This window comes from Hyperolius riggenbachi, chromosome 1 (assembly GCF_040937935.1).
Source record: "Hyperolius riggenbachi isolate aHypRig1 chromosome 1, aHypRig1.pri, whole genome shotgun sequence".
Taxonomy (NCBI): Eukaryota; Metazoa; Chordata; class Amphibia; order Anura; family Hyperoliidae; genus Hyperolius; species Hyperolius riggenbachi.
The window spans coordinates 101868943-101881903 of record NC_090646.1 but is presented as its reverse complement, the minus strand read 5'-3'; the positions used below and the strand labels follow the sequence as shown (position 1 = coordinate 101881903).

General features: G+C 47.9%; 1 protein-coding gene across 6 annotated transcripts in view; it reads right to left on the bottom strand.

Moving 5' to 3' along the window:
• C1QTNF7 (C1q and TNF related 7) overlaps window positions 1-12961 on the bottom strand; it is a 147155-nt gene that overhangs the window by 30330 nt on the left and 103864 nt on the right. For 2 of the 6 annotated variants that reach the window (XM_068267575.1, XM_068267584.1), the window contains exon 3: window positions 6633-6681. The exons of the other annotated variants lie outside the window; for them this stretch is intronic. In XM_068267575.1, coding sequence (XP_068123676.1) covers window positions 6633-6681 — 49 coding nt within the window. The remainder of the gene's footprint in view (window positions 1-6632; window positions 6682-12961) is intronic. 6 annotated transcript variants of the gene reach the window in all.

The following is a 12961-nucleotide window of genomic DNA, read 5'->3' as shown; positions in this document are numbered from 1 at the left end:
GAGGAATCAGACTCATCAGTAGCCCCTAGTAGCTCTGTTTCAGATAGCTCTGTCTCGGTAGGGGAGGGACTACGAAAACACGACACACGGTCAGGACGCGAACCCCCTAGAACAAGTAAACAGAAGGAGAAGGAGAGAAAACCTAAAAAACAGAATCCCTCATGCTCAGAAGATTCGGATGGGAGGGGTGTGGGGGGGGACGTTGGCCGGGGGCCCCATGGAGGCAATGGGGGCCCGGTCTATGGCCCCTCATCTTCCTCTTATTCGGGGTCGGATTTTTTGGTCGGTGCCCAGTCGGGGAAATAGTCGAGGTGAGCCCTTCCCCGGGACAATCTGTGTCGAGTGGGGACTTACGGGTCATCAATCTAACAGGTGAAACCATTCCTCAATCTTATCTTAAATTATTGTCTAAGGGTTTGGGTTTTTGCCCTATGCATAATGCAGATATTTTTGAAACTGTGGTAGACCTGCACCTTTTTGGTCGCAGAATTCTACTACAGTCGTTTTATGATAACTCTCAGAAACGGTCAATGCTAACTCAAGATGATAAGCCTTGGTCGGAGGAGGACTTGGCAGCTCTGCAGCATCTGCAGGAGCTGGCGTCTGAGAGTTCGGTTCACCCTGATGACATGGAATTGGTTCCCTTTGGGTTGGGTCCTCGCTTCTTCCTTCCCCGGCTGGAGGATGTCGGACTAAGAAATAGATCACGGAAATTTCCCCCGTTTAACTTAAGTCCAAATCTTAAAACATTCATTGATGTGGTAGAAAAAGATCTGGTGAAATTGAAGGGCGACAGGTCATCCGTTGATAACCTTGAATTGGAGGAACGTGAGACACTTAATGAATTAATAGAGAATAGGAGGTGGATTGTGAAACCTTCAGATAAGGGGGGCAACGTTGTCATTTTGTCTGTGGATCTATACAGAAATATGTGTCTGGATATTCTCAGCAGACGTGAGTGTTATGTGAGGGTCCCGGCGTCCAGGGTCACCATATGTCAGCATAAACTTTTTTCAATCATTGACGAGGCAGTCATCAGGAATGTAATAGATGACAATACGGCGCAGTTTTTGAAGGTTGTGAGTCCCATATGCCCCACTTTTTATGCGCTACCAAAGGTGCATAAGAGATTGGATAAACCTCCTGGCCGTCCAATTGTCTCGGGACGGGGTTCCCTGACTGAAAAGATCAGTGTTTATATTGATCGTTTTTTACAGCCGCATGTGCAGGCATTACCTTCATATATCCGGGACACATCTCATCTTTTGCGTGTCTTAGACGGATTGCAGCTGCCCATAGGGACGCTATTGGTGACCTTGGACGTGGAGGCCCTCTATTCAAGCATTCCGCATGAACTCGGAATACGGGCGGTGGGCATATTTTTGAGTGAGCTGGGCATACAGTGCGCTGCGCACAGTGAGTTCCTACTGACTTTGCTGGAGTTTTTGTTGACCAATAATATTTTCATTTTTGAGGGCTCCCACTACCTCCAGGTGCAGGGGGCAGCGATGGGGACGACCTGTGCCCCGTCGTATGCAAACCTGTACCTGGGGGAGTGGGAACGGTGGCTTTTTGCCAATGATGGTCTCTCGATGTACCTGTGCCACATTCTGGCGTGGCACAGGTACATCGATGACATCATCATGTTTTGGACAGGGGGTGGTCCCCTATTGTAGAAGTTTGTAGGGACGTTGAATGAAAATTCCAGCAATCTGAGATTTACTATGGAGTCTAGCACCTCGGAGGTCCCCTTCCTTGATATCTCCATCCGGATAGATGGGGATGGCCAGTTGGCAACACGCCTATACAGAAAAGAAACCGCAACTAACTCACTCCTTAGGGCGGACAGTTTTCACCCCTCGCACACTTTAAGGGGTATTCCTACTGGCCAATATTTGCGAATAAGACGCAACTGTTCTGAAGATGCGGCTTTCAGGGAAGAGGCCAACATCCTAAGGAGGAGATTCAGGGAAAGGGGATATCCGGAGGGCACCCTGAAAAAAGCTTTTAGAAGAGCAGATGCCAGTGCGCGAGCTTCTTTGCTCGCGACTGGCTCCCGTGTGAGGGACAGTGGTGGACAAACTGTGCGTTTTTGCACCAGATATTCAGCTCAACACTCCAGGATTGCCCACATAATTGAGAAACATTGGCATATTTTGACCAATGATTCCAGATTAAACAAAATCATTCCTACCAAACCTTTATTTTCTTTTAGACGGGCTCCTTCACTGAGAGATAGGGTGGTTGGTAGCCACTTTTCGGATCCTTCTATTAGATCTAAACATTGTAAAGTGACAGGCACTTACACCTGTGGTGGCTGCACCATGTGCAGGTATATACAGGTGGGAAAAAGTGTCAGGCTGCCGGATGGTAGAAACTGGGAATTGGCACATTATGTTAATTGCAATACCACTTTGGTAGTGTATCTTCTTTTGTGCCCTTGCGGTGCATTCTATATAGGTAAAACCAAACGTGAACTGTGTTCACGGATTTCTGAACATGTGACCAATGTTAAAAGTAAAAGCCTTTCCAGTTTCACTCCCGTAGCCAGACACTTTAAAACTATGCATGCGGGTAGTCCTACCGCAATGCGGTTTGTAGGCCTTGATCGGATCCATGCCTCCATCAGGGGTGGGGACATGGATCGCCTATTACTGCAAAAGGAGTCACGCTGGATTTTCGAACTGGAGGCTACCAGGCCCCCTGGTCTGAACGAGCATACCAGTTATGCTTCGTTTTTACCACTCTGATGGGCTTGTGGGATCTATAGCTGATCTGGTATCTGTGGCATGCTTTGCCGACCCCGGGGATGGGGGTTTTTTCTGCCGCACATCGCCAGACATTTAGATGTGAGATCGTTGTATAGGTATTTGCCATATTACGGGCTGATGTTTGCCCTTATACCAGGAATGTTTAAATACGCGACTTATGTTGATATGAGCCGCGATTTATGTTGAGTTCCTGGGTATTTGAATAAATATAGACAGGATGCTTTCCATTGTCACTATGTAATGGGATTAGCTTCTGTGTTATTTCAAAATCTGGGACTTAATGTTCTATATGTTGCATTTAGGGAGGATCTGAGATTTGTTTACCTGATGCTGCCCCTGTGCTGTTTCCCTTCCTGGTCTGGCGTGGGCTGGTGTTGCGCTCGTCCTCGCCCGCCCCCTCCGGCGGCATGTATGGGCGTGGGGGCGGGGCTTGGCGGACGCGCCGTGTTGGTTGCTTAGCGACTTTCACGTGGTGTCTGCCTGCCCCGCCCCGTCGCCCAGCGGGTGTTCGGGCGGGTGGGCGGTGCCGTGCTGACGCTTCGGGTAGATGATTTGTGCCTGCCCGTGGTGTCGGCCGGCTCCGCCCTCCCGCCCGGCATTGGCCGCTGGTGTGGGTGGGCGTGGCTTGGCCTCTCTGTTCTTGCCGGACCTCGGGGGGAATAAATAGGAGGCGACACAGGAAGTGTCATACCTCCAGAGGAAGCCGGAAGTCCGGCGAAACCGGTCGAGGACGCATGTGCTGTGTCCCGTCCTCCCCGCACCACGCACCTGTGATTTGCCTGGCCACTGGCCGAACACCTGGGCATCTAGCTCACCCGGCAGCCTCATCCAGCATCCACCAGCCCCAGTCGAAGACCAGCCTGCAACGACTATCCAGCCACAGAGTATTGAGGCCATCCAGCGGGCAACTTCTGGTTGATCCCAGAGAGGAACTACAACATATGTAAGAACAATCCATGTTGCTTAAGGCTTGCTTGCTCTCTTCTTTTTGTGCTGCTGCTAAACTGGTTGAACTGTGCTGGCAGCCTGCTTGCTGTGGCGCTTATGCTGCATTAACCTGATTGAACTGTGCTGAGGCAATGAGAATCACATGCATTACCCTATGAGGGGGAATTTGTACGCATGGATGCCTATCTTTGCTGCTTGAACCAGAGGCCTATGCTACTGTGGCTCACTACTCTTGTTGGATTTCCTTGCCTTACCATTCTCTATTGGATAAGACGATCCTGGCTTACACATCTGCTGGCTTAATGTCCCTATCTGTGGCTTATACACTGGGAACATATGAACCAACCCACCATTGAGATTATCCAATGACCGGACATTAGGAGTCTGAGCTCAGACGGGTACACCGGTGTTTGAACTTTTGTAGTGGGGCAGGTGCACATGCTTCACTTCATTTTTTGATTACAGGTCAAGTAGGGGCTAGCTATTGGATGAGGGTGATTGAAGGCTGTAGGAGAGGGGCTTGTCGGGTGGGGTGGGTGCTTCTTTGGGGAGGCTTGGGAGGCTCACATTTTTAAATTGTTTTGTCTTGATACAGTGATTAATAAAAGTTTTTTGTAGATATTTTCTTAAAAATAGTCTGAGCAGTTTTTGTTTGATTTGGACCATACCCACCCATATATATCTCACAGTGTTTGATCAAGAAAGTCAGTGGATTTTGCCTGGGGTTGTTAGGGGTGATTAATTGAGTTTTCAGCCGCAGGGATGCGGTGTTTTAGGAGGGGCAATTATGTTAAAGTAATTATGTTATGTAAAATTATGTTTTTGGAGGCTTCAGAGTCTCTTTAATACCTTGTTGGCAGAAATAATTGACAAGCTGACACATCATTGCATTCCAGCGGTTCTGGAGGTGTGGTTAGCTTCTAAGGGCAACAATGGTTAATTTGCATATATTCAGCAGTGATGCACTGGGAGACATCTCAAGCTCACTCCAACCTGAATTATTGCAAATTCTTTCTGTTTTAAGAAAGCAAACTTTTGTTATCTTTAGTATTTTAGTAAGGGGGCTTTTAGGACCATTGTAGCCCCTCACACACACCAATGAGTTCTGGTTCACCATGAGCCTGTTGGTTAGTCTGTTACAAGTCCTACTCCATAGAGCCAAATTAATCCATGCCATGCACTGATGAGGATCAAACAACCTGAAACAGTCTGTATGCATGTTGGATTATTATGACTCTGTACAAATTAACAAGCTGTCACATCATTGCATTCCAGCGGTTCTGGAGGTGTGTTTAGCTTCTAAGGACAACACTGGTTGATTTGCATATATTCAGCAGTGATGCACTGGGAAACATCTCGGAGCTCACTTCAACCTGAATTATCGCAAATTCTTTCTGTTTTAAGAAAGCAAACTTTTGTTATCCGCAGAAATAATTGGTGTATCAAAGACTACATGATGACTTGTTTTTTTTCCTTTTTCATGTTTTATTCTGCATATATCCTTGAGGCCTCTGCAAGGATTGGAACAACAACAAGTGGATCCGGATCATCCACAAGGCAATTCTAGGCAGCTACCTAGGGTCTTGAGAGAGTCTAGGGGCCTGGTGGATGCTAGCCCCCACCAAATCTTATTTTAAAAAGCCAGGTGCCTATCAGTGGTGGGCACAAAGTGTTATCTTGTCTAGGGTCCATTTTTTCTTAATCTTTTTCTGACAACAAGAAGGAGGAAGACTTTTTAAAGAGAACTCTGAGTTGTGAGGACATTGGTTTGGGTAGCGCTCTCAAACCGCACAATCTAAAACCAGAGGCGGGACAAGGTCTTCCAGCACCCAAGGCTGAGACACCAAAGTGCGCCCCTCCATCCCTCCCACCCCAGCCGTCACACACTGATTGCTATTAGACTAAGAGGCCCCCCAGGCCCCCCAACACCTTAATCTCTAGTTATCTGGCTTGCAGTCACTGCCATGTATCCCCTTTTCTTATTTCTCTCTGCTTCAAACACAATAGAGGAATGATAGCTTGAGTTGTGTGCCCCCTCCTACACTGTGCCCTGAGGCTGGAGCCTCTCTCGCCTCTGCCTCGGCACGGCCCTGTCTAAAACTATTGGATAGATAAAGAGTAGGCAGGCAACACCAATTAAAAGCTCTTTATGTTTATTGGCAAGATGTCATCATGCTGTGAAGGCTAGTCGTCAAGCTTTCAAAGCATGCCAATAAACTTAAAGAGCTTATGATTGGTGGTGCCTGCCTCCTCTTCATCTATCCTATGGTTGATCCCAGAGTGCGGGGGTCTGTATAGGCATTGGCACACCTGTCCCCTTTTCAGCAAGGCCACTCCACCCCTTGTGTTTCCTAATCTAAAACTACGGGTATTCTAGAACAGAAAAGGTGCCTAACTTATTTTTCTTTGGATATACCATGATCTGGATAAATAATTACGCAGAAAAATACATAGAGGTCCACTTTAACAGCTTCCGGACTAGTAGTCTCTGGTCACTTAACGCCCAGAGACTTTTCGGTCAGGAAACGGGGCTCACCATAAGATTTAATTGACTCCTGACTCTGTGATCACTGTGAGCCAATCACAGTGATCACAGGGTCAGGAGCCAATGAAATCGTCTCCTGACCGGCTCATGGAGCCCTGCTGTCTAACCGAAAGCAGAGCGAGTTTGTTAAGGATTACCACTATGCAATGCACATATCGAGGTGTTCATTACCAGCATAACACCAATGTAAAGCTCCCACCAATGCAAAGTCCCCTAGTGGGCCCCTCTGGTCCAAAGGCTCCGATGTGGTTGCTACCTCGGCACCCCCTATTGCTACGCCACTGGAAAGGCCAGAACAAGACATCGGGATTCGGGATGCCATAATGTCACTTCACAAGGTATGAATTGTTTTTCAGCACAATACTAACATGAATCTGAAGTGACTTCACAAGGCATCAACATCTGGAATTTCATATCCTGCATGCGTAAAAAGAAAATCTTCTGTTATTTTCATAATTGAATGTTTTATGAGCTGCAGTAGGGGAAGAAGGACATAGCTGGGCTCAGTGGCGTAGCTGAGGAGCTCTGGGCCCCGATGCAAGTTTTACAATGGGGCCCCCCTAGCACTTTATACATAGCAATTGATACGGCGCACCAAAACCTGCCAATGGCAACTACAGTGTCAGAGGTGCAGGAAGGGAATGGGGAACAGTTTGTTAATAATTACCACTATTCAAAGTATCTATAGATAGATTATTATGAGCACAGGACCAATAGAGAGCTAATACTGTAGTTGAAGGAGGGTCCTTTGGGGCCCCTCTGGCCCAAGGGCCCCGATGCGGTCGCTACCTCTGCACCCTCTATTGCTACGCCCCTGGCTGGGCTGTAAAGTCTTGGTAATGATAACATAAATCTCACATGTTGAGATTTGTGTCCTGGCCACAGGCAGAGAAATGTAGAGATGAAAAGGTGACCAGAACTGATTCAGATAACAGATTAGTCTTCGTAGATCTGTAGTGCCGTTTATTGCACCGTTTTAAAGATATTCTGGCAGCCATTCACATTGGAATATTGGAGTGATATTACAAAAGATACAACTTTAGCCAAACTTTTATTTGAGTTTTGGATAGAGTGGAAAAGAGTTGGAATTCCTTTGGGATTTTATTTGTTACCCCAATTTTGGAAAACTTTCCTCACTCGACACTTCCTGTGAGCAATTGCTGCTTCATAAATAAAATTGCTATAGGCCTTCAGTGAGTTTTGAGAATCAAGCTTGGGATAAATGTTTATGTTCAGCCTTGCTCGGATTTCCAGGTCCCTTCTGTTGCACTGCTGTCAGCTAAATTAAAGTCAGCGACTGGCTGAGTCGCGGGCTACCATGTATGGGCTGTCCAGGCCATGCCCCTCCTTGATCTTGCTTTCGTGGCCGGGAGCATTTTGTGCATGTGCAGTTCATATAGACTTTTACCAGCTTGTGTTCAGCACAGCTGGGACAGTGCATGCACAATAGCCTGCTACTCAGTCAGTTATTCATCAGCAAAATGAAGGGGACCAAGAAGAAATCAAGGACAGACTACTGGAGGCTAGAAGAAGCCCCATGTAAGTAAGAAAGTCATCTTGTCCCCTCGTCTCAGGTTTATACCAATATTGCTAAAAGACTACTAAAATAGTTGTGCCAATGTAATCACTCACCAGCAGTGAAAACATTTTGTATTGTGGTCCATTGGAACAGATTGTGCTGAGTTTTTCCAGCAGACATGCTCCTTTTAATGCAATGTTGTGCCCAACACAGTCACACTGATAGTTAAGCTGTGTACATACACTAAATTAAACTCGGTCAAGGTGACCAATTATGACCACCTTGGCAAAGAATCGAGCATGTTTACAGCAGCCCCAACTCTCCCTCCCCCCATCCTTTCAGGCTGCTGCCGGCCATTGATCAGCCTTGTGGACCACCAGCCAAGAACATTGATCTAACCACTTATTCTGACTCCTGGGTGATGCTACACATGTGCCGCTCTGGCGGCCCTTTGCCACCCCCGCCACCCCCCCCCCCCCCCCCCGCATAGCAACAGAACACTTCTGTAGCCTGCAGGTTAGTGACTCATCTGTACAGCCCCAGTCCTGCAATGTTGATCAAGGGACCAGATCCCGATCTGTGCCGGGCATGTGTACGAGGCTTACGATCCGTAGCAGCCTTTATTGAGATTACTTTTCCTTTCTACAACCATTGTGGTGCTGTACTTCCATACCAGAGGGAGAATTATGGCCCTTTATTTTTGGAGTTGGGGTGTGGGGGGGGGGGATGGGGTTGGTTAAGGGAAGTGGAGACTGTTAGGACAAATAGGGTTTAATAGCTTTTTTAAGTCTGGGAGTAAAACTGAGGGAGTTTAACAGGGGAATTGTTAGGACATTGAGGGGTTATAGTTACTTTTATGTTAGGAATGAGGTTGATTTGGGGGTGGTTTACCACATTTTTCAGACTATAACACGCACCTAGGTTCAGAGGAGAAAAATGTAAAAAAAATATACTAAACCTGGTGTGTCCATGATCCAGGGGTGTCTTGTAATGTCTTGTTCTTCCCCCAATTATTGTGTCCTCCTCCTGCCCCCATTTGTGCCCCCCTCCTGAACCCCTTGTGTCCTCTTCCTGTCTCCTTTGTGTCCACCTCCTGTCCCCCTTTGTGTCCTCCTCCTATCTCCCTTTGTGTCCTCTTCCTGTCCCCCTTTGTGTCTCCCTCCTGTCCCCTTTTGTCCTCCTGCCTCCCTTGTGTCCTCCTCCTGTCTCCCTTTGTGTCCTCTTCCTTCCCCCCCCTTGTGTTCTCCCTTGTGTCCTCCTCCTGTCCCCCTTGTGTCCGCCTCCTGTCCCCCTTGTGTCCGCCTCCTGTCCCCCTTTGTGTCCACCTCCTGTCCCCCTTTGTGTCCTCCTCTGTGTCCTCTATTGTTTCCCTTGCCCCCCAATGTCCTCCTCCACCCCCCCTTGTTCTCCTCCACTCCTCCGTGTGGAATGTAATTAGCAGTGGCAGCAACGTGTATTTCTCACTGAGGGTGCCAGCAGCGATCAGCTGCTTCTCCTCTCACTCATACTTCCCTCTTTTGCTGGTATTTTCTGTTTGTAACATTGCACATGGATTGGAACTAGGAAAAAGAAACAGTGGGCCAGATTTATCAAGAGTGTCTGAGACAAGATATTGGTAGGTTTTTATAAATCTGTGCAGAACTGTCTCAGGCATCAGAGAAACCGTGACCAAGAATTGAACTTCATCCCAATCAGTAGCTGATACTCCCTTTCCCATAAGAAATCTTTTACTTTTCACAAGGGATCATCACGAGGCTCTGTATGGCTGATATTGTGGTGAAACTCCTCCCACAAGAAACTCTGAGGACCGTGGTACTCCTGGGAGTTTCCCGTCTGTGATAGCTGTTTACAGCTGTTTTCAACCGCCAAAAAAGCAAGCAGCAGCTACATCACCTGCCAGCAGTAAAAATGTCACCATGTGATACATTTCAGAATGTAAATCAGGGATTTAAAAAGGTTCTTATTATCATGCAGAACTGTTCTCCCTGCTGGTTAGAACAGATTAAGAAGAAAAAACTGTCGGTAATGCATTGATAAATCTCCCCCAGTGAGAGGAGAAGCAGTTGATCGAAGCAGGCACCCTCGCGTCAGGTGAGAGATACAGGCGGCTGCTGCTGCTAATTACATTTCACAGGCGGAGTGGAGAAGCACACAGGGGAGCAGAGGAGAATGCGTGGACAGTACAGGGAGTCCCCGACATCGCTCCGGGAGTTCGTAAGTCGGGGACTCCCTGTATGTGGACTATAAGACACAGTGACTTTTCTCCCCAGTTTTGAATATGGTAAAAATACGGTACATTAAAAATGATATGCCTTCAAAGAGGTATCTTGGTAGAAAACACCATTTTTGAAATTTTACAATAGTCTAAAACTCTAAATAATTCAGGAAAAGTATACTGGATATCCTCCACAGCATCTGCTAAAAGGAGTGACTCAAGCCATTTATAAACATGCATTGCCTAGACACCTAGAAGATGTAAATGGACATCATGTGCTGTACTGTATATTCCCCCCCCCCCCCCCCCCCCGTTTAGTCCCGTCAGTTGGCATCTGGTATACAGCTGTCATGCAGGGAGTGTTCTTACAGTCTTCGTAATTAAATAATAATTGGCAAGAGTCATTATGAAATTCAGATCCACACAAATCAGAGACTTCCAATAAGGGCTTATGAGATTTTACGGAATTTCTTGGTATCCCTCCTAAATAATCAACACATTCACGGTGGTAGTGCAGTTTCTAGGCTAAAATGCACCCAGGGCGAGGGTGTAAAAATTGCGCCCCCCCCCCCTAGGTTAGATAGGTAGGTGCCTCTCAGTATAGGTTAGATTAGGTAGCTGCCCCCCAGTATAGGTTAGATAAGGTAGCTGCCCCCCCAGTATAGGTTAGGTAGGTGCCCCCCAGTATAGGTTAGGTAGGTGCCCCCCAGTATAGGTTAGATAGGTAGCTGCCCCCCAGTATAGGTTAGATTAGGTAGCTGCCCCCCAGTGTAGGTTAGATAGGTAGCTGCCCCCCCAGTGTTGGTTATATTAGGTAGCTGCCCCCCAGTGTAGGTTAGATAGGTAGCTGCCCCCCAGTGTAGGTTAGATAGGTAGCTGCCCCCCAGCGTAGGTTAGATTAGGTAGGTGCCCCCCAGTGTAGGTTAGATAGGTAGCTGCCCCCCAGCGTAGGTTAGATTAGGTAGCTGCCCCCAGTATAGGTTAGATAGGTAGCTGCCCCCCAGCGTAGGTTAGATTAGGTAGCTGCCCCCAGTATAGGTTAGATAGGTAGCTGCCCCCCAGTGTAGGTTAGATTAGGTAGGTGCCCCCCAGTGTAGGTTAGATAGGTAGGTGCCCCCCAGCGTAGGTTAGATTAGGTAGGTGCCCCCAGAATAGGTTAGATAGGTAGATGCCCCCAATAATGGAGGGGGGAGCCGCAGGGAGGGCAGCCCGACCTCTCCCTCCCTCTCCTCTCCCGGGCGCCCTCCGTGCTCCCCCCTCAGATGCAGAGTTCGTGAGCAGCAGGGAAGCGCTGTTTACAACTCACCGGCTGCCTGGCTCCAAGCGCTGCTCTCTCGCCGCTGGTCTCCTCTCTCTCTCTGTATACGTACTGATACACGCTGCTTCCTGTAGCCGGAAGCAGCGTGTATCAGTACGTATACAGAGAGAGGAGACCAGCGGCGAGAGAGCAGCGCTTGGAGCCAGGCAGCCGGTGAGTTGTAAACAGCGCTTCCCTGCTGCTTACGAACTCTGCATCTGAGGGGGGAGCACGGAGGGCGCCCGGGAGAGGAGAGGGAGGGAGAGGTCGGGCTGCCCTCCCCGCGGCTCCGGCTCCCCCCTCCATTATTGCGCCCCCCTCCCAACAGCGCCCCGGGCGGCGGCACGCTCTGCACGGGGCAAGAAACGGGGCTGCGGTGGTGTTTTTACATCGTGATACAAACATCATAAAATCTGCTGCGACAGTGGAATGTAATGTGACCCTGAAACATCCAAAGCTCTGATATAGAGAGGCCAACACAATATTCTAGGCATAATCATTATGATGAAAGAGGCACTGTAGTAACATGCAGTCTAACGCAGTAAATTATTCAGGACTAGTTAAAAGGCCCGCCCCATTCCAAATGGGCACTAGGCCACAGCCGCAACCCCCTCCCCCGCCATGCGTGCACGTTTGCAACCTGCGCGCATGCACGCCCATGCTCCTGCAAGCGGGCACACACCCGCCCATTCCCCTGCGCCCGTCCTCACTGTCTAAAGTCCGTCTGCGTGCCAGGCAGAACGCAGGGACACAGGAGCACGCAGCGACAGGGCAATTATTATATAGGATACCCACTTTTACATAAATTTTCCCGGTTTCAGCATCAGAAGAAACACTTCCTATATCTATACAGTAGCAAGAAAAAGTATGTGAACCCTTTGGATTTATATGGATTTCTGCACAAATTGGTCATAAAATGTGATCTGATCTTCATCTAAGTCACAACAATAGGCAATCACAGTCTGCTTAAACTAATACCACACAAATAATTAAATGTTTCCATGTTTTTATTGAACACACCATGTAAACATTCACAGTGCAGGTGGAAAAAGTATGTGAACCCCTAGACTAATGACATCTCCAGGAGCTAATTAGAGTGAGGTGTAAGCCAGCTGGTGTCCAATCAATGAGATGAGATTGGAAGTGTTGGTTACAGATGCCCTGCCCTATAAAAACACACCAGCGTTGGGTTTGCTTTTCTCAAGAAGCATTGCCTGATGTGAATGATGCCTCGCACAAAAGAGCTCTCTCCGAAAACCTACAATTAAGAATTGTTGATTTGCATAAAGCTGGAAATGGTTATAAAAGTATCTTCAAAAGCATTGCAGTTAATCAGTCCACAGTAAGACAAATTGTCTATATATAGAGAAAGTTCACTGCTGCTACTCTCCCTAGGAGTGGCAGTATTGTAAAGATGACTGCAAGAGCACAGCACAGAAGGCTCAATGAGGTGAAGAAGAATCCTAGAGTGTCAACTAAAGACTTACAAAAGCCTCTGGCATATGCTAACATCCATGTTAGTGAATCTATGATACATAAAACACTAAACAAAAATGGAGTTCATGGGAGGATACCACAAAGGAAGCCACTGCTGCTCCCCCCCCCCCCCCCCCCCCAAAAAAAAAAAGACAATGCTGCACGTTTAAAGTTTGCAAAAGAGCGCCTG